General features: G+C 41.7%; 1 protein-coding gene across 4 annotated transcripts in view; it reads left to right on the top strand.

The window, feature by feature from the left end:
• Positions 1–19,040, top strand: part of SYT16 (synaptotagmin 16) — a 189,629-nt gene extending 170,589 nt beyond the window's left edge. For all 4 annotated transcript variants that reach the window (XM_077464371.1, XM_077464372.1, XM_077464369.1 and 1 more), the window contains one exon: positions 10,100–19,040. In XM_077464371.1, the coding sequence (XP_077320497.1) occupies positions 10,100–10,413 (314 nt within the window). In that variant the 3' untranslated portion in view covers positions 10,414–19,040. The remainder of the gene's footprint in view (positions 1–10,099) is intronic.
• Positions 19,041–22,787: the final 3,747 nt, after the last annotated feature.

Below are 22,787 nucleotides of genomic sequence, written 5' to 3'. Positions count from 1 at the left end.
AATTCCGAAAACTTTGGTCGACCGTGTGTAGGCAACACCAGTCCCGGACTAAATCCGTCAGAAATTATCTGACGGATTTGGTGATCGGAATGCCCGACCGTGTGTACGGGGGCTAACTAAATATGTCCAACAGGCATCTAATCTGCAACTGTCAGATAACCAAGACAAACGTGTTTGCTATGTTATGACAGAGCCACATTAATCCGCACAAGCAGTGACATCAAATTCTCACCCTGTGTATACTTATCAGATGTCTGCACAGATTGGATGTAATTGGTCATTCTGTGCATGGACTCCATGATCAGATGAGCTGGACATTTATCTGTCAGTAGAGTTACAAGATGACCAATGCATAAAACTGACAGGGATCAACTGACAAATAGATAATTGGAATAGTTTACAGTGTGTAACACTGTTTTAACCTGAGTATTTCTGACTAGTGATGTTTAAAAACACCAGCAGGATGGAGTAGAATGACGAGATAAAATATGTAGCTGTAGGTTGTAGCAATTTTTAAGATCATACTTGTAAACAGATTGAAAATATACTAGTTAGGTGCTGCCCCAGACAGGAACATAAGGGTTAATGCCTTTCCTTGTTCTTTGGTTTTGGCAGGTTATCCTTGGATCTGACCCACCGATCCTGTGATATAAAAGAGGGGCAGTGGTCCAGAGCTGGGGAGTGGGGGGGGGGGGGGGGGTGAAGTAGAGATAGTGGTGGATGGTAGCCTAGAGCCCATAGGAGAACCCCCGTGAGGTAGAAGATACGAATGCTGCACCCAGGAGCAGCACAAGAATGTCACCTGCTACTGTGGTAATGTAGAAGGTCCCGTGTACCTGGGGCTCCTTACTGTAGATACCAGCTACTGAGAAATGCTACTGATGGACTCCTGTCTTTTATGGACTCTACCTTTTGCAAGTATGCTGGGGAAACACATAGCCTGAGTTAGGGATGTTGGAAAAATCCTGTTCTGGTATGTTGGACTTTTAGATGTTCATTCTGCCCTTTTCTAAGTAAAGGTTTGAAACCTTGCTCCAGCCTGGTCTGAAGGTACTTATTCTGACACAGATTGTTGTAAAGCAACTATCCCTTGTGAGACCTCTATGCCTGGCCTGTATAAGATATAATCACTGAGGATAATCATCGGATAGTTTGAACTCACCAAATACCGATTCCATCCACAAGATGCTTTTATTCTGAACATCAGGTTACAGCAGATGACAGGATACAGACAGATAAATAGGTTGTAGTATTTATGCAGTCAAAAGATGATATTGTCTGTAGCTTACAATGCAGAATACATGTGCCCTGCATCATGTGGCTTGTAGCTGCATCCATGACACAGGAAGTACAAACTCAGGAAGAAGGGTGGAGCATTACATGCAAAGGAAGTGTGTCATAACATAAGGGAAAAAGAACATAAGAAACAAGTGCATTACCACAAAAGGTCAGTAGATGGCAGCATGTGAACTAAATATAAAAGTGTATAGAAAATGGTTGGGGAACAATCTATATACATTTTATGCCCCTTTGGGGTGGCACACTCCCCATCTGGCATGGTAAATGTCACTATATACATCAGAACGGCAGTTATGCAACTGCAAATAACAAACAGTGTAATTTGCTAGATGTCTTAAAGACCTGAAAGACATAAAAAGAACATGCATATAATGCAATAACAATAACTCTTAATTCAAGGCTTCAAGTTACATCAACTAAAGTTGAAGACACTTTCTTCTTGAAGTCACAGATAGGATCCAGCAGCGTAGGCAAACTAGTTCATTCTCTAAAGGGTAAGAGCAGAATAAGTTCCGTGCTAGGTCTGATGAAAGTCTTTACAGTCCCTTGTCTTGAAACCTTCACCTCCACCTTACGTACCTTACCATCATCACTAGTAACACTCTTTACAATAAGTCTCATGGGCCTTTTGATTCTTTCAGATTGCTGGTCGCCTCACGCCGATGTACGTCAGCAGAATGGCACGGCTGGGCGCAAGCACGTACCTGTACGTTGCTCCGTGACAGTGGCCGTGGGACCAGCGGACCCGAGTGCCGCTGGTGTCCCGCGAGCGGGTCACAGAGCTGAAGAACGAGGAGAGGTCTGCGTAAACAAACCTCTCCCATGCCTACTGTGGCTGTCACCGATCGTCTGTTCCCTTTCATAGTGAAAGATGATCAGTGACGTCACATGCCAGGCCACGCCCCCTACAATAAAAAAAAAACATAACGTCATACATAACACCTACACTCCCCCCTAGTGGTTAACTCCTTCACTGCCAGTGTCATTTACACAGGAATAATTTATACAGGATTGCTTTATAAATGACAATGGTCCCAAAAATGTGTCAAAAATGTCCAATGTGTCCGCCATAATGTCGCAGTCACAATAAAAATCGCTGATCGCCGCCATTACTAGTAAAAAAAAAAAATATTAATAAAAATGCAATAAAACTATCCCCTACACTATAACTTTTGCGCAAACCAATCAATAATCCCTAATTGCGATTTTCTTTACCAAAAATATGTAGAAGAATACATATCAGCCTAAACTGAGGAAAAAAAATGTTTTTTTTAAAATATTTTTTGGGGATATTTATTATAGCAAAAAGTAAAAAATATTGAATTTTTTTTAAATTGTTGCTCTATTTTTGTTTATAGTGCAAAAAATAAAAACCGCAGAGGTGATCAAATACCACCGAAAGAAAGCTCTATTTGTGGGAAAAAAAGGATGCCAAATTTGTTTGGGAGCCAGTGCTGAATCGCAAAAAGGGGCTTGGTCCTTTGGCTGCAAATTGGTCCGGGGCTTAAGTGGTTAAGCAGAACAAGATCTCCAACCTGTATGTTAGGGTTCAGCCGTTGCCATTTCCTGCATCCTTGCAGAGTAGAAAGATACTCCATCTTTCAATTCCAAAAGCAGTTGGCGAGGTGTTGTACCCGCTTCCACTGGTCATAACACAGATTTCCTGCTTTAAAGTTTCCAGGTGGAACAGGAACAGACCCAAGCTTCTGGGTAAGAAGAGTAGCTGGGGTAAGGATAGTTGGGGTCTTTGGATCTTTGGACACTGGAACAAATGGTCTTGAATTGATTATGGCAGATGCTTCTGCCAGGAAGGTGGTTAGAATCTCGTGGGTAAGTCTTGGGGAATTAAAGTCCATAAGCATAGAGTCCAATATTTTTTATGCATGATGCATATCATTCTCTCCCATGAGCCACCCATGTGGGAAGAATGAGGAGGATTGAAAATCCATGTACAGCCCTTTTCAGCTAAAAAGTCTTGGATTGGCCTAGAGTTGAGCTGTAACTCTCAATAGGCTCCAATGAAATTAGTTCCACAGTCAGATTGTGGTGTCTTAACTGGTCCTCTGATGGCTAGGAATTGTCTTAGAGCATTAATGAAACTTGAGGCATCCATAGATTCTATTACATCAATGTGTACTGCACGCACACTCATGCAAGTGAACAGCACTGCCCATCATTTGCTATTTGCTTGGCCACCTCGAGTTCTGCGGGCTGTTACCATCCATGGCCCAAAGACATCCAGACCAACATGATTAAAAGGTAGGTCAGTACTTAACCTGTCAGCTGGCAAATCTGACATTTGCTGGAGTTTCCCTCTCAGTTTGCAGAACTGAACACAGCTGTGTAGTGTAGCTGTGATCTGTCTTTTTGCTCCTATTATCCAAAGGCCTGCAGCTCTTATGGCACCCTCTGTGAAGTGTCTACCTTGGTGCTTAAAGTGGTTGTAAATCCTCCCCCACAACTTTGTCCCATGTAAATTGGCATAAAAAACCCTAATGAACACTGCTTGTAGATATCTCCTTACTTGCTTAGTATTGTTTTAATCCTTTTTGTTCTTTAGAATGACGTCACTGAGTATGCCCAGATCTCCCCTGATTTACGGCACACTCCCTACCTGCTTGTCTATCTGTTATCAGGACTTCCTACGGCACACCACTGATATCCCAGGAGGCTGCATAATCACTCGGAGCTTCCTCCTACACACCATGTGACCATGTGACCTCACATGCAGTGTAAAGCAGGGCATGGGACAGCATTACTGCAATCTTATCAGCTGAATCTGATAGGACTCACACAGGCAAACACTAGGTAATCAGCACAAGTAAATACTATGAAATAAAACAAGTCAGCTATGAACAGGGAAGCAGGGTTGCCATAGAAACATTGGATTGAGAAGGAGGCTTGGTTAACAGTACAGGAAGTGCTCAATGTAAGGGCAGAAATACACTCCACTGTGGACTCAGAAAACAATACTTAAGATGGCGCTGCCTTACCTCTGGAAACAATTTTTTTAAAGTTTCTTTAAACAGTAAGTAATATGCGATTTGGGCTGGATTACAGTGGCTATAGTTTGATAATTACTTATAATAATTGACTAAATGAAAAGAAGCATCAGAGTGGGAGAGTTTACTTTCTCTTTAACCCCTTCATGGTAGTGCCTTATGAGCAAAGTGGTGATGTGATGGCAAGTAGGTATAATGAGAGGATTCTGTTCTTGCTCACTTAACTCAGCCTTGTTTAAATGTCCACCAACCCTTTTCATGTCATCATTGTCAATGAATGGATTCAGGTTGGCAATTGGACTGTTTTTTTGCAATGTCCCTCTTGCCACGGATACATTTAATTTCTGAGCCAAAGACACTCTGTTGTACACTGCGTATTATGATCAGTTCACCTTCAGCAATGTCTATTGCAGAACGAAGCTTTTGGCACACATGCTAACCTTGATAGTGAGCATCTGTGGGCTTTGTGTAGAAGCAATCTGCAATATGAACTAACCTTGCGATGGTGCGTACAAGCCTTTTCCACTTAGAGAAACATTCAAATCACTGACAGCCCAAGACGAGTCTTTGTTCAGTTCTGGTGACGAGGTTTTTAACTTCAGGACGAATCTCGGGATCCTTGTTAGGTTCTAGAAGACTGAATACATCAGCTGTGGTTTCTTCTGGATGATCCAGCAGAAATTTAGGCCCTGTTAACAAAGAACAATTTGCAAAGACACTTGCAGACACTGGGCTGGTGGCATGATCTGCAGGGTTAATTTCAGATGGAACATAATGCCATGGTTCAGGTTTAGATTTCCTGATTCTCTCTACACGATTGCTGAGATAGACATAGAAATGTTTAGTCTGGTTGTATATGTATCTCAGAACAACTTTGCTGTTTGTGTAGAATCTGACATCATCTGTCTGAATGTCTAGCTCACACAGTATGAAATCTGCTATTTCTACAGCGAGCACAGTCCCACAAAGTTCAAGCCTGGGAATCGTGTGTTCAGGCTTAGGTGCTAACTTAGCTTTCCCAAACAGAAACCCTATGTGGGCTTGATTAGAAGAATGTCTTACCTTGAGGTAAGCGACAGCTGCTATGGCCTCCAGTAAATGCAGCTGAGAAGATGTGAAGCTCTTTCCTCAGACTTGTGGCAAGGGAGGCAGAAGTGTAGCAGAGTGGTATACAGATTGCATCTAAGGCATGTAGAGATTGTTTCCAGGACTCCCGCTTTGAAAGCTGGTCTATCGGTAGTGGAGCATCCCAATTTTTAATAGTCTCTGAGAACTGTCTAAGTAAGGATTTACCTTGTATGGTGATGGGAGCTACGGATCCCAATGGATCGTATAGGCTGTTCACTACTGACAGAACACCACGTTTGGTAAATGACTTGTCTGCAGAGCTGACTTGAAAACCGAAAGTCTTTTAACAAGTCCCACCATAGGCCCAGACTTCTCTGTACAGGTGGTATGTCCATTCCCAGATTCAAGTCTTTAAACCCTGTGGCATGATCGACAGGTTGAAAGGCTTTCATAACAGCAACACTATTTGAAGCAATCTTGTGTAGTCTGAGGTTAGCCTCGGAAAGCATACCTTGGGTGCTGTGGAGCAGGTCTATGGCTTCTTCGTCTGTAGGTAAAGATTTAAAGACATGAAAGAAAGTAGGTGCTACTAACTGCCAGTATTATATTGTGGCTTTATCATCACCCGTGCTCTGTTAGAGGCAGCTGACTCTTCATCCACATGATCCGTATAAGCAAAGAAAAGCTGGCACTCTGGTGTATACTCGACTATACCCACAATGTTGACGCTTTTCAGCCAAACTGGCCTTATTCACGACTAATACATAGTCTAAAAACACTGCTTAAATTATACAGATTGACTAGAGTTGTGATTGAAAAATCATCTAATCCCACTGTCCCTTTTAAAAAAAACGTTGGATGATCTGATAATGGAGGGTAGGTCTATGGGATTATTAAGCCCCAAAACTGTGGCGTATCTGACCACGAGTGACCTGATCACATACATTTTTCATCAGTTACTGAAAATACCTAAATTGGGTATTCCTGTAGAAGAACACCCCCATAGTGAAGGGGATCAAGTCGCTCATGGAACCTTTGGTGGAACGGGCGGACCTTCATCTCCAGGGCTTAGTTCAGAGCTTAGCTGGATACATTAGGGGAGTGGTCATCAACCCTGTCCTTAGGGCCCACTAACAGGCCAGGTTTTATGTATTACCTTGGGGAGATGCAGACTAGAATACTGCAATTACTGAGCAGCAAATGTATTTCAGTTATCTTGCAAACCTGGCCTGTTAGTGGGTCCTGAGGGCAGGATTGATGACTACTGAATTAAGGACACATGAGCAATTTTAGCACAACTGGATGTTGTGGAGGGGATGTTACCTGCCAATAAAAACAAGATTGCAGAGTATACACCGGAGTGCCGGCTTATAACAGACTAAGCAAACGTTGCATTTTGATGCAAGGTATGCTTTGATGAAAATATAAAATAATAATTTTTTATGATACCAAGAGGAACAGGTTTTAAAATAGTGGAAAATTGGCACCACATACATGTCCGTGTCTGTGTAAAGCCTTGTACACACGATCAGAGAATCCGTCGGAATATATCCTATCGGACCGTGTTGTCGGATAATCCAACTGTGTGTGGTATGCATCGGAATGTTTCCGTCGGACCCAAATTTCCAACATGTTGGAAATATTTCCCGACCAACTGGTTCGATCGGACATACTCCGATCATGTGTAGAGAATTTTGATCGGACCAAGTGCCACGCATGCTCAGATCAAATTCCTACATCAAAGCTATTGGCTACTAGCCCGAATGTAGTCCCATCGTAACGAAATTACGTCATCACGTTCTAAAAGATCGGATTTTTCGACAACTTAGTCCGACCGTGTGTATGCAACAGTTTCGGATAAGATCCGACGGACAAAATCCGACAGGCAAAATCCAACGGATTTGGTTATCGAAATCTCCGACCGTGTGTACAGGGGCTAAGGATGCAGAAATAATTATTTAAGTTAGGCAGGAGCTAATCAGTAAACAATGACATTTGAAGAGACTGATAGCTAAAATACATATTTGTATTACCTATTGATAGTAGCCATGAAACATCAGATTTCCAGGACTCTGCAGACTTCTCATTTGGAGGATGCCTTTCAAATGATACTGAAAATTAGGATATTTGTACATTCAGAAACAAGTAAGAAAACAAGTATCCACACAGCATTCTTGCGCCTCATATAAAGCCATTATAAAAGTAATTTTAGTGAAATATATTAGCATATTTCTATTAATCTCCTATACCAATAAATTCCACAATTTTATTCTATTGCATATCATATATGAAATAAACCTTTCATTCAGGACCAGTCCACCAGATTTAGTGCTATCTGCCTGGCGGTGAGTCACTGCCTTTGTGACATTCAATTTGCAGAGCATGCTGGGCTTTTTAATTAAAGTCCACAGAGCCTGTACACTTATTAAAGAAGGGGTTGGGTTGAAAATACCAAATCACAAGTGATCCCTATAATTAGGCCTAGTTGGTGAATTGTGAAAAGCCTCTAGGAGGTGCTTCCGACAACATTCAAGAGATGTAGGAGAGAGAGCACCATACCAGTGGTTTAGTCTGAATGTTTTTATTTTATCATAGTATATGCAAAAAAAAATCCATTGCATTTGAGGGGTTCAAATGGGTGACCTTTATCTGGGCTATGAGTTAAAAAAAAAAGCATGAGTTGATGAATATCACTAAAAGGGAAGGTTTTAGCAGCTGATTTAATATCTTGGCTAGGCAAAAAATCAAAATGGGTGAAAAGACATGGGCAAACAGGCAATCACTACAAAAAGCCTTGCTCATAACAATATTTATTGTCATGTTTATAGGTTTGCACATGGGGTGTGTCAGGTGTGCCTGGGTACACCCCCATCACCCTGTGTGGCACAGATCCTCCCTGTTTGGACCCCTGATATTTCATAAGTTGGCAGTTGGCTTGGGCTTCTTCCATCTTATTTTTTATGTTACAACTTTATGTGTATTTCACTGTTATTATGTGTTTTATGATATGATGTTAAATTAATAAGAATTGTACTTTTTTACTAAATATTTTTTCTGAGTGTTCATGGTCCTTTAAAGTCCCACCTTTTGAGGAAGTTTTCTTTTACATGTTGTACAAGGGATAAAAGGAGGATCAGGCAGGGGAATCCGATACACTGTAGCACCTCGTCCCAGAATTTCAGTTCAATGGGGTAGTTAAGGAAGTGGGATTATTGCATCTAACGAGCAGAAGTAGATTAAATTGATTTTGAAAATAACAAAAAAAAAAAAAGGATTTATATAAAATACATGATCAAAAGGAAAAATTATTTTTTATTAATTAAATACAGTAAAAGAATAATCTGAATACATAGACCAAATATACAAAAATGGTTGAACTAAAATACATGTCTGCTGAATCTACTTGATCAGAAATTACTTGCTGGTCAAGAGTATCCCAACAAGTTTCGCCATTGCAATGGCTTCTTCAGGGGAACCAGCACTCGACCCAAGGAAAGACAAGATAATAAACTAAAAACATCACCGGAAAACCTAAATGTTAAACGAAGTTCATTATTGTGTGCTGCTAGGCCTTTAATCAGAAACATCTCACAGTTAGGCCGGGTTCACACCGCTGCGGGGGGAGATCCGGATGTGATTCGCACAGGAAATCACATCCGATCTCCGTAGCGATGCGAGTTCAGCCATACAGATAGTATGGCTGAATTCGCAGCGCTCCCGCAGCAAACTCGCACGGGACCCTTTTTTGGGTCCGCAACAGAATCGGATCGCATGGGGGTTCAAACCATGCGATCCGATTTCTGTGCGAGTCGGCAGATCGCACTGCGATATGCCGACGGATCTGGGGGTGTCATTAACATAACATTGACACTCCCAGCCGTCCGCATAGGGCAGTGTGAACTGCCGGCGGGAGGTGTGCGATGCGGGAAAACGTCGCGGATTCGCGGCGTTCCCGCATCGCAGCGGTGTGAACCCGGCCTTAAATAGAATTAAATCAGACAATTTATTCACCCACAGTATCCTCCAAAATAGTGTGAATTTATTTAAAAACATTAATTAAATAAATGCCTCCTCGTGGCTCAGTCTTCAGCACAAGATGAATGGGGCAGTCTCACCGGGAGGAGAGCAATCCAGCCTCATATACTACCATAAGTGACAAAATTGGATTGCTGAAGTAAATATATGTGAAGCAGGGACGCCAAAACTTAGGAGAAATTAACCAAAAAGTTTCGCTGTCAGCAAACCTTTAGTAACTATAGCAGATGAGCCTAAAATAGGCTTACCCAGCCCAAACATGGGTTCAAAGTGGTTGATGTCCAAAAAGAATAGTCACGCAATGTCCAACAAGACATCCATACAAAATATAGAGAGCAATGCAGAGCGCAACACCTGATTATGCTGTCCCTTGTACAAACAGCAAACTTGCATCGGCGTCCCCGCAGAGCCAGATGTATTCTATATAAACCCTTTTTTTTCTTTTTGTTATTTTCAAAATCAATTTAATCTACTTCTGCTCGTTAGACAAATAGGCACCGCAATAATCCCATTCCCTTAACTACCCCATTGTACAAGGGATGTGGACCTGAACCTCATTTTTCCCATCCAATTAGTCCTGTCCATTTTTCAACAGCATCTCAAAGTCTACTGCAAAAATACTATGTACAGACTTGAGCACATACAGTACAAATAGATACAGTACATCTAAGAATCTTTTTTTTCCCCTCTTACAGATACCTATGGAAAGCTTTCTCTTTTGAACGCCGTGGGACACGAACTGTCATGCTGTAAGACGTCAGTACGTAGGGGCCAACCAAACCCAGTCTACAAAGAGACATTTATCTTCCAAGTTGCATTGTTTCAACTCACTGATGTCACATTGATGATTTCAATATACAACCGGCGTGCAATGAAAAGGAAGGAAATGATTGGATGGATTTCACTTGGTCAGAACAGCAGTGGAGAAGAAGAGCAAATACATTGGCTGGAAATGAAAGAGTCAAAGGGCCAGGAAGTCTGTCGGTGGCACACACTGCTGGAAGCTTAATGAACGCTTCTTCTCTCTAGAACTTGTAGCATAAAAAGGAAAGAAGTTGAACCCGTGATGAAGCCTCGATTACCTGTGGCATTCTCTGTCACCGCGGCAAACGGAGACGTATATTTTTCTGCACTATCATTTCTGGTACAAAGCTGTCATGACGGTTTCACACTATGTCACATTCCTCTCCAGATATTACGGGAAGTGAATAGCACAACATTTCAACCTGAAGGCTCCAGTAGGAGCTTCTAGCCTAATTAGAGAAGAACTAGGCTAAGCACAATTCACATCTAAAGTCAGCACATCTCAAGACCTGAATGCAGTTTCAGAGTGACAATCCTATGGGGGAGATATACTAAAACCGGTGCACTCAGAATCTGGTGCAGCTCTGCATGGTAGCCAATCGGCTTTTAACTTCAGCTTGTTCAATTAAGCTTTGACAATAAAACCTGGAAGCTGATTGGTTTCTATACAGAGCTGCACCAGATTTTGTACTCTCCAGCATTAGTAAATAACCCCCATCGCGTGGACATCTTTAGGCCTCCTCTACACTGGACGTTTTACCAACTCTCCTAGATGCCTCTCCTCCTAGAATGAGAGTAAAAACCCTTAATGCTTGTAAACGTGTGTAATGGATAATAATTTATTATGGCCATTGAAATGAATAAGGGTCGGTTCACACTAGGACGACTTGTCAGGCGACTTAGCCGCCTGACAAGTAGCGTCCCGTTCTGTACAATGGAACCATTCTAACCGGAGCGACACAAGTAAAGAAAAAGGTTCCTGTACGACTTTGGGGGCGACTTGCATTGACTTCTATACAGAAGTCGTTCTGCAAGTCGCCGCAGCGGTCGCATCCAGGTCGCCTGAGGCAGTCACGATGTAAGTCGTGCTGCCTCAGTGTGAACCGGACCTAACGCTCAAGTGCTAAATGTGCCTAGCATTAAAGGGTGTTTCCATGCGCTCAAGCATTTTCTTCTGCCAAAACGCTCCTGGACCTACTGCCAGTATTTTTTTTTTCATCCTCTAAATGCCTATGTGTGCATGGGCACATAGGGGGAGATCTACTAAAACTGGTACACACAGAATCTGGTGCAGCTCTGCACAGTGACTTAGGGTGGATAAAAATCGATGATTAAAAAAAAAAAAAAAAAAAAACAATTGGATTGTTTTTATTTTAATAAGATTTTTTTTTTTTTCATCAAATTTATTTTAATAAAATGCTTTTGGAGTAAACATCTATCTAAAAAGATAGTTTTCTACTTAAGATACATTAATAATTTAGTTTATTCAGCCTGAAATAGAGCTTAGTCATGTAGCATGAGGCTGTATATTCTACAATATTTACATTTTTGGTAAACTCATTCAATGAATCCAAGCTCTACAAGCTGGGATAACATGCACTGCATTGATGAATTCACACAATTTCACAGTAACCATGAGTTAAAACAAAGTTCAGGAATATTCCTTTATCCCATTGTTCTGCAAATCTATGTACACTACAAACTGTATGATTGTTTGAAACGAAATGCATCTGTGCCAGGAGGAAAAATAAAGAAAAGGAGAGCGTACAGCCGCCATAGTGTTGAACCGTTTTATGAAAAATGAATGAAAACGACAAACGTTGCACTCATAATGGTAAACTTGTAATCAACCCGGGTAATCTGAATAACACGTGTGCTTCAGATTACCCAGGCTGATTACAAGTTTATCATTATGAGTGCAACTTTTTTATTCATTTTTCATTAAATGGTTCAACACTAGGGTGACTGTCCGCTCTCCTTTTCTTTATTTTTTCTTCAGATGCCAGTCCACCACCCAGTGGATTTAAAGGGAGGAAACTGGCTATTGTATGTTTTCTAAGTGTGAGGAGGAAGGGCAAGCAGTAAAATGAAAGTGAAACCTAAGCAGCTTATAAACCTTGTGATCTTTCTGTACATAGCTTGAAGTGCTCTATTCTCTTGAGGAGCAAAATGGCAGCAGGCCATAAAAGAGACCCAGTTTGGGAATATATAATGAAGTTACTCTACCTATGGGTAAAGCAGGTAATATAATGTTATCGTTTTAATTAAAGTAAAGAATTTCAGTAGTTCTCCAACTATGTGTGATTAACCTAACAGCTTATTATTTTAAATAGGAAGCCTTAATTTTGTTTGCAAATATTAAAGATTCTACCTACCTGCAAGAATAAGTCCTTACAGTAAGGCCTGGTTCACACCTATGCTTTTTTTGTGCATTTTCAGTTTTGCAGAAACATACTACAGTCCATTTAACATGGTTTACTATGGATGTAGTTCACATCTGTGCATTTTATGGGAAGGGCCATGGACTTTTTCAGTTTTTTAGTTCCATAGATTTTAATGGATCAAAAATGTGTATTGAAAAATGCAAACTGCAACCTGTATAGGTGTAAATCGGGCCTTAAAGAGCACCTGTCATTTCAGATCATGGCAGCGCCTGTTAGCGGGCATCCACTCATCTGCTGCCGCCACATCACTCACCTTGTTGTGTCACTGCCGCATCACCAGCCATCCCATTAAAGTGAATGGGACTGTTGGTGAGTCAACAACGGGTCAGAGGAGGAGCCGCTGTGGGACAGAGAAGACAGTTGCTCTTTAAAAATTATGATTCAAATCAAGCCTTTTTACTAGTGATTTAAATCAAATCCACCCTGCAGTGACCAATCAACTTCTAACTTCAGCTTGTTAAGTTAAGCTTTGACAATAAAGTCTGGAAGCTGATTGGTTGCCATGCACATCTGCAATATATTCTGTGTGTAACAGTTTTAGGAAATCCCCCCCCCCCCAATAGGCTAACATGCAGGGGCGTTTAGAGGCAGAAAAATAAAAACATCAGGTGCCCCTAACAGTCATGTTGAAACCCTCCAGTGTTGCATGAGGCCCTAATTCTAGGCAGTTATCTACTCGACCCTGGCTAATAAGGATAAGCGCATTGATTTTGGCATAATTTTACTAAAGCAGATTCTCAGTTTCTCTCTTTGCCCTTCTTACATTTAGCCCAGGTTCACACCGCTGCGGGATTGAAGCCGCACATTTTCATTCCCGCATTTGTCATTTAGACGATTTCAGAGACATCTGTGCGGTTTCCTGCACAGATGTCTATTGAAATCGCACTGCAGTAGTACAGAAACTACTGGGAATTGGTGCGGCGCTGCAAAGCCGGCGTCACACCGATTCGGATGATTCCATTGTGGGCTATAGCCAGTGATTTGGCATGCGATTTGACATGTGAAATCGCATGCCAAATCACATCAATGTGAACTAGGGCTAAATGTGTTTAAAAAAACAGAAGAAAAAAAGATCAACTCAACTAAAGGGATTTTTTTGGCACAACAGCAGGTCCCAACATATGCAGGCTACTGGATTCTGTACAAAACAAAAACTTTCACTGCAGAACTGCCCTGTCCTCTTCCTGCTGCTGAACCACCCACTGCAGTGTAATCAGTGAAGAAGCCTTCTCAATGGAGGAGGAGGAAGGAGGGGGCGTGTTCCTGTTGGATCACCTTTAGCTCAGCTGGGTCTGGAGACCTGAAGCTGTTAACCCTCACAACACTGGAAGTTCAGCAGCAGGAAGAGGACAGAGCAGCCCTGCAGTGAAAACTTTGACAGAATCGAGCACCCTGCACATTGTCAGATATACTTTCTTATAGGTAAGTAATGTAACTAAAGTCCATACAAATCAATCAGCACACCAGTGAGCTACAGTAAACGCCTCCTTTTATTAATCCATCCAAACTCACAGAAAAGTTAACGCATTTATGACCAAAAGGGCCTTAGTCATAGACACGACTAAGGCCTTTTGGGGCAGAAACACATCAACTTTTCTGTGAGTTTTTATACCCGAGGATGGATTAATAAAGGAGGATTTTGATGCAGCTCTCTGGTGTGTCGATCGATTTGTATGGACTCAAGTTTCAAAAGTAGTGTGGCTGATGATTTGACACCCGCTTGTCAGATTCCATCTGATACTGGCTGTCGGGTTGTAGCACCACCTCTCCCTTCCAAGCCATGTAAATAAAGCTGTAGAGAAAACATGTGTTTGGACAGATGGACAAATCCTGAGCTTTTGTATTCTGACAACTGGCAGCTGTCATTATCAGATTCCATCTGATTGGATGCATACATTTGTAGGCTGGAAAATTTCCAGTAGGTTCCATTGACAAAAGTCAGTTGAACAACTGACTATTGTCAGCTGCTCAATGAGCAATTTTCAGTTGGTTCATCAGGAACCAGACAAAATTTGCTTAGTGTATAGTTAACTTAACTGTAAAGGCTCCTACACACTATAAGGACCATGTCTGCAGCCCCTGACCATGTCTGCAGCCCCTGACCATGCCTCTGATCATGTCACCAGACTCTGATCTTGTCTGCAGGCTCTGATCTTGTCCGCAGGCTCTGACCGTCTCCTGTATCATGTCCACTGTCTCTGACCATCTCTTGTATTAAGTCTGCAGTCTCTGACCAGCTCCTATAGTACATCTGCAGTCTCTTACCAACTCTTGAGGTGGAGCTCTAATGGGAAGAGGTGGAGCCTAAAGAGGAAGGGTTGGGTCTTACACAGAAAGGGGTGTGGCAAATTCAGATGGGGGCACTGTTCTACCCCACTTCAGTCATGATGATGCCTGGATGGCAAGAGACAGTATAGTTCCCAAATTCTCAGTGATCTCATGCAAGTCAAAAAGCACAATTGCACCCTCACATTGTATTGCTCTAATGAAGTCAAGTTGTGAATACAGTAGTAAATACAGTGCCAGTGGTCCGACATGCCTGCTTGAACATTGCTACAATCATCAGTGCACTTGCTGTGAAAAGTGCTTTTGATTGTAGCATTGTTTGGGGGGGGGGGGGGGGGGGGTGAGAATTACTATGTTGTATTCAGCACAGGGTGTTTTAACCTGCTGTAGCACTTTACAGTTAAAGAAAATAAAAAGTAAAAGAGCCCCTTATGTATTACTGTGGCGGGCTGACTGGGCTTTAAGAGTGGTGCCCCCAAGAGCTTACACTCATCTTTTGTGACTTGAAGCGTGTGCAGGGCTGAGGACTCATCAAAAAATGTGCTGCTGGTGGGGCCCGGTACTGGCTTTTTCCTTGGGTGGTCAAAACATTTTTTGTGTATATTTGGTTTAGGGTTGGGAGTTTGTGACCTATTGTGACAACACTGCACCTGTATAGATGTACAGTCAGTAAGCGCTGTCTCCCTAGGGTAGGAGGGTGTTACTGGCAGAATCACCAGGTTAAAAATAAGAAAGCTAAAAAAAACTGATAATCTGCAATATATTTCATTTTTGCTCTTGGCTTTACATACACTTTAATATTTGCAAAAAAAAAATATGAAACATAATGTTGTCACTTTTTCATTTTGTCTGGTGTCCTTAAAATTTTTTAACTGGGTATAGTATAGATATGTCTCCATTTTTGGATTGGCCTTTGGCAGGAAATAAGGTTTCCTATATGCTGCTATTATTCACATCCACAAATCTAATAATTCTAACCAAGATCTTCTGCTGCCTACCCATTAGGACTGTGCAAAGAAGGTATTGAAGGAATTCCCCAAGGACAAAGTAAGTGGGAATTCTTACAATATCTTTTCCGCAAGAGCAGTGAGGGTACAGGTGTAGGAATGATCCACAAAGTACCTTTAGGAACCAATTAAGTTTAACTTTCCTTTTTTATTTAGAATCCTTTAGGACATTTCACTGTGACAGAGGTGATAGTATATTTTACATTTCTTTACCTTGGGGGCTTCAATTACAAATACTTGGGGAGAAAAAGTGTAGTCAAAGTCATGTCCTTACTTTGACAAAACTTTTTACTTTTTTACCTATGTATTCATCCTTGGCTAGCAGTATGTAGAGTTCTTCTCTTTCTATGCTCCATTTTTTCATTATTCTAATGCAGAAACTGCAGCATCCAATATACACTATATAAGACATATAAAGTACCTATAAAGTACTCCAGTTAGGACTATGGGGTCAATTTACTAAAGGCAATTAAACTGGGCACTTTGCAAGTGCAGTTGCACTGTAGCTTAGTAAATGAGTTGAAGCATGATTAGATGATGGAAGTCAGCAGATCTTACCCTCATTTACTAAAGTCTGGAGCAACTTTACGTGCAAAGTGCACAGTCTATTTACCTTTAGTAAATCAACCGTAATGTTTTTTGTTTCAGATAAAGTGTGGCAGGGGTCATAACTCAAGTATTTTTACCTTCCCTATTGGGAAGATTCCCATCCCTTCCTAAGTAAATGACTTAATAGGCTATAAAGACACATTTTGATGAGATATACAGCAAGAAGAACCTGACAAGGGTTCCAACTCTTCATCACGCTATCCAAAGCGGTCAAAATAGTTTTGACTGGAGTTACAGTTGGGACATGTCCTCCAGTCTCACTGTAAGGCCTTGACTTATATAAACACCATATAAACTTTAATATGTTAAAAGAGAACTCCACCTTTCTGACTCCCATATTTAGGGTGCAATATAATACAGGGTCACAATCTGCAGCTTTCCACCCCCACTTACAGAATCTCAGGGTCATTCTCCCCAATGCCTTGTGTCATTATTTGAATTTGGCATGGCTTTTGTAGTTCTCCATGGAGTACAAGAGCGATGACATCACCACACTTGTGTCCATTGATACTTCCTCCAGCCCTGTAACTAAAAGGTATATACCTCAGTACAGACCTGTGGCTAGAGGAATAGTCTACAGGAGCAAGAGCATTGCTCTCAGGAACCACTTATTGTTGCAATCCTTTCCAGACTCCAAAAGAAAAAATAATAAATGCTAATTTTTAAATAATTATTATTGGTTCACTTATTTATTTTAAGGTGGCCTATGCCTTTTAAAGTGGAGCTCCACCCAAAAAGGGAAGCTCCTCAACCCTCCGCTGCCACATTTTGGTACCTTTTGGAGGGGAGGGGGTAGTGGGTACCTGGTTTTGACAGGTGCCCGCTTCCACTACCAGCTGAGTTTGCCACGGAAAACTCAGCCAGAAGTCTGGCCCACCTCCTCCTTCCCCCTCAGCCAGCCCATTCACATAATGCAGTGCGCTTCAAGAATATGCAGTGGGAAACTGGCAATGAGAAACAGGCTGCGAGGCCGCAAGGCTTCACTGCTGGTTTCCCTTAGTTGAGATGGCGGCAGCACCTGATAGTTGAATGAAAAATCGGCTTGGGTGAGGACACCACTGGATTCCTGGACAGGTAAGGGCCCTAATATTAAAAGTCCAAAGCTTTTTGTAGCTGTTGACTTTTAATTTCTCCTAAAGAAGCCTGGAGCTCTGCTTTAATTTAGTTTCAAATCTAAAGCTTTAATTCTATATAGAATACCTGGTGATCCTGTCATGAAGGTTCTTGTTCAGACGACTCTGTTATGGATTGACAACCATCCCCCGTTTGACACATATGCCCATGTGGCTATGCCAATACACTTTGCATAGACATAGTCAACCATTGTCACTATCCGGAAGCTGGCCGAGAGTAATGATGCTCATCTGGTGTGAGAGCACATGTAGAGAGGAGGTGGCTGAAAAAGCTGCAGGAGACGCAAAAGGAGATGATAAAAAGCTCAAAGCCGTATTTTATGAAAAACATACCGTTTTTTTTATGAAACAAAGTGGTTTAACACACTAAAAGTTATCCAGCTTGGAATTAGATCTACTTTACTGCATGCCTTGTGGATTGTATGTTGGTGAATTTAATCACTTTATCCCATGTAACTATGTAAGGAGATCCAATGAGATCTAATGAGATCTGAGGACAGGTTTGACAACCTAGGATGCTGTTGCCTTATTTTAGTTTTAGATGGAGTGAACCTAAGGTTGGATCCCCCTCCTGATTCTTACTGGTGGTTCACCAAATCCCTAGTGGATCATCCATAGTAAAATTTGGAGACATATAAAGGAACCAGATCACAACACACCATGCATCTTCAGCATAACATCCAAAAATGTATTAAAGCAACATTATCACAGAAGAGTAGGGCAACGTTTCAGGACCACGCAGTACCCCTTCATTGGCTATGTGATGCTTGACGAAGGGCTCCTGTATAGCCCCAAAATGTATCTGATGGGAATATTCTACTCGACATTAAAGAACCAAGTAGGTGAGCGGTCAGATCACTGGTGCAAGCTTAGAGCTGATGCCTCTCTGCATTCAGAATCACTGTAGATGTGTAACAAGAATGGGAGGGGGGAGGTCACTATATGAGTCTCTTGTTGGGGTCCAGTTTCAAGTATAATGGTATTTTTGCAACCCCATGTCAATGCAAAGAAACAAATATTTTAATGCTATATCTCATAGCAACAAAAGCATCAACAGTAAACATTCTTCTACATTCAAAAAAGGACAATATTTGGTCAGGGTGCTTCAGAAATTAAGTGTAATAACCTAAAACAACATATCTGCATATCAATAAGAGTATGATTTCTCTCGGACTTTGGGAATCTTCACTACTATCACTTAGTTTATTTACACTGCATACAATACTGCATGTAACACAAACTGTCTTTTACGCAAGTATTTTTAATTACATGGAATGTCTTTGATACAGATTTAGATTAAATTCTATATTTTCAAGCTGCATGGAAAGCAATAAATAAATTGCTTTAAATCTTTGGGTATTGTTGTCTATGTTATAACCAAAATTCAACAATTTCTCCACCCATCTATACCAGCCTTTCTCATCCAGGTTCTTCCAGAGGTTGCTGAGGAATCCTTGGAATGAGAGCAAATTCTGCCTCCCAGATAACTTAAAAGAATCCTTGGTGTCAGTGGGAAGTTATCTGTAAGAGAGGGAATCTATCCACTGACCACCAATGTAGGGATTGGTGAACACTAATGTAAGGGGCATTTTTCCCACTAACCAGTGACCTACCAATGAAAGGGAATTCTTCCCACTATCCATTATTGTAAGGAGCATTCCTCCCACTAACCTCCAATGTAAAGCAATTCCTCCCACTGACCACCAATGTAAGGGGCATTCCCCCCATTGATCACAAATGTTAGGGGACATCTTCCTACTGCCCAACAATTTAAAGGGCAATCTTTGCATTGACCATCAATGTAAGGGGCATTCTTTCCACTGACTAACCAACGTAAGGAATATTTTTCCCATTGACCAACAGTATTGTGAATTTTCTTCTGAGTGAACACTAATTTCTCCCACTGACTAAACATGTGCAGTTCGTTTCGTTCCGAATTAATATTTGGACACATTTTTTGTTATTCTGAGTTTTAGATATACAGTATCAGAATACCCAAATTACAATATAAACAAATTTTTACCAAATACTACAAATAACGTAACGAAATTCATCTGAATTTCGGAAATTCTGAAATTTGAATTTAATTTTACATTGAACGCCAGTCGAATTCTCACTACTCATTCTCAGTACCATTTTTAAATAATGCTGTTTTTGTTAAGCCAAAGGTGATTTAAAGAGTCATTGTAATCATTTGATGAAGATTTCCAAAAACGTTTTGAATGAATCAACTGAATTTAACTAAACAAAATAACTAGATTACTGAATCAAAACGAAACAAAAACACATTTTTTCGTCATGCACATGTCTACCACTGACCACCAATGTAAGGGAATTCTTCCCACTGTCCACTATTGTAAGGAGCATTCTTCCCTCTGACCACTAGGGATGAGCCGAACACCCCCCTCAGTTCGGTTCCCACCAGAGCATGCGAACAGACTAAAAATTTGTCCAAACATGAGAACACCGTTAAAGTCTATGGGACACGAACATGAAAAATTAAAAGTGTTAATTTTAAAGGCTTATATGCAAGTTATTGTCATAAAAAGTGTTCAGGGACCCGGGTATTGCCCCAGGGGACATGTATCAATGCAAAAAAAGTTTTTTAAAAAATTGCCATTTTTTTCAAGAACAGTGATTTTAATAATGCTTAAAGTGAAACAATAAAAATTAAACATTCCTTTAAATATCGTGCCTGGGGGATCCCCTTTAGTCTGCCTATAAAGTAGCGCAATTTAATTTAAAATTGCTCGTGGCTGTAATGTATTGCCGGATCCCGACAATATACTTAAAAAAATAATTGAAAAAAATGGCATTGGTTCCCCCGGACGGGTCAATTACCAGGCCCTTCTGGTCTGGTATGGATATTAAGGGGAACTCCACAGCAAAAAAAAAATGGGGTGGGGGTCCCCCCAAAATCCATACCAGGCCCTTCAGGTCTGGTATGGATTTTAAGGGGAACCCCGTGACAAAATTAAAAAAGATAGCGTGGGGGTCCCCCCAAAATCCATGCCAGACCCTTATCTGAGGAAGCAACCTGGCAGGCTACAGGAAAAGGGGGGGACGAGAGAGCGCCCCCCTCCTGAACCATACCAGGCCACATGCCCTCAACATGGGTAGGGTGCTTTGGGGTCCCCCAAAACACCTTGCCCCCATGTTGATGGGGACAAGGGCCTCATCCCCACAACTCTTGCCCGATGGTTGTGGGGGTCTGCGAGCGTGGGCTTATCAGAATCTGGAAGCCCCCTTTAACAAGGGGGTCACAGATCCCGGCCCCTCTATGTAAATAGGTATCGGTACATTGTAACCCTACCCATTCATCATAAAAGTGTCAAAAACTTAAAAATGACAGGAGACAGATTTTTACAATTCCTTTATCTAAAAAATCTGTAAATCCATTGTCAATCATGGAGCCGACGGTCCAGAGAAAAAAAAACTGAAAAAAATCTGCCTTCATGGGAGGCATCCCACCGACTGCTGTCTTCTTGCTTTGACAGCTGTTATATAGTCAAGGGTGGGGTGACGTAAATTGGGTAAACGGATGACCCCACCCCCTCTGACATCACACTTGTTTTTTTTAAATAAAGGAATTGTCAAAAACTGTCTCCTGTCATTTTCACTTTTTTTGTGAAAGGCTAGGGGTACCATGTACCCCTACCTATTCACATGGGGGGGCAGATCTTGTTAAAGGGGGCTTCCAGATTCCGATAAGCCCCCCTACCCGCAGACCCCCACAACCACTGGGGAAGGGTTGTGCGGGATGAGGCCCTTGTCCCCATCAACATGGGGACAAGGTGCTTTGGGGGGAATGGTATGGTTCAGGAGGGGGGGCACTCTCGTCCCCTCCCTTTTCATGCGGCCTGCCAGGTTGCATGCTCAGATAAGGGTCTAGTATGGATTTTGGGGGAACCCCCGGCCATTTTCTTTTTACATTTTGGGCGTGGGGTTCCCCTTAAAACCCATAATAGACCTGAATGGCCTTGTATGGATTTTGGAGGGAAACCCCACGCCATTTTTTAAAAGATTTTAGAGCAAGGTTCCCCTTAACCACTTCAATACACTGTGTTATATAAACTACACTGCCTGCATTGACTGAATATAGAGTATACACTGAATATATAGGCTACAATGAATAAAGAGAATAATATATATATATATATATATAATCTAGCTCAATCTATCTCATTCCACGCACTATACACGGCCGATATGTAAGCAGCCTTATATAGTATGGGGCGTGAACTTATTCCCTCTGAGCCATGATTTGGCCAATTATGGCTCTCTCAGCAGAGCACGCTGTGATTGGCCAAAGCATGCAGGTCAGGTGCATGCTTTGGCCAATCATACAGCAATGATCTCACAGTGCATTATGGGGCGTTCCGCGGTGCTCAAATTTCCCACGAATGCCCCATATGTTTGGCTTTGTTTCACAACAAACGAACACCTGATGTTTGAGTCAAACTTTTTTTTTATTTTTTTTTATCTTTTTATTGGTTTTATAACAAACATACACACATACAACAGTGGATGTGCCCTCACAGCCTCATCCACAACCGGGCCCGGAGGCCCGCAGTTACCTAACAACAAAAGCTAACGTACTAATAACAACCCAATTCCCTCCCCCCTCCCCGTCACATCTCGACCGTTTCACGAATGCCAATTTTCCTCAAAGTCCTATAAATGTGGGAATATCACATGGAACCATTCCCATTGTTTTATGGGGTGGTATCCCCCTAGACTACACCGGTGAGTACTAGATTAATAGGATCTCGTCTAATGTGCGACCACAACACCTGGGCTCAGGATAGTACCTCATCCCACAGTATCGCTGGAATGCAACCATGAGTGCCATATTTTGTCAAATTTTCGCAAACACCCCCTACTTTCATAGGTGGCTTTATAATAAGGTAGCATTGCATTCACCAAGCCCTTCCATGTTAATAGGCTCGGAGCCTCTGTTTTTTTCCATTTCATTAAAATGGCTTTCTTAGCGTAAAAAAACAAGATGGTAAGCATTGTTCGCATGGCCCTTGTAGGGACCACTTCGTCCACCAGGCCCAGGAGACACACTTTTATAGTCAACGGTATTGGGACCGATAT

Source organism: Lithobates pipiens, unplaced genomic scaffold (assembly GCF_037356315.1).
Source record: "Lithobates pipiens isolate NorthernLeopardFrog02 unplaced genomic scaffold, aLitPip1_a1.2 Scaffold_30, whole genome shotgun sequence".
Lineage (NCBI taxonomy): Eukaryota > Metazoa > Chordata > Amphibia > Anura > Ranidae > Lithobates > Lithobates pipiens.
The sequence above is the reverse complement of the archived record's forward strand: the minus strand, read 5'-3'. Positions and strand labels throughout refer to the sequence as shown.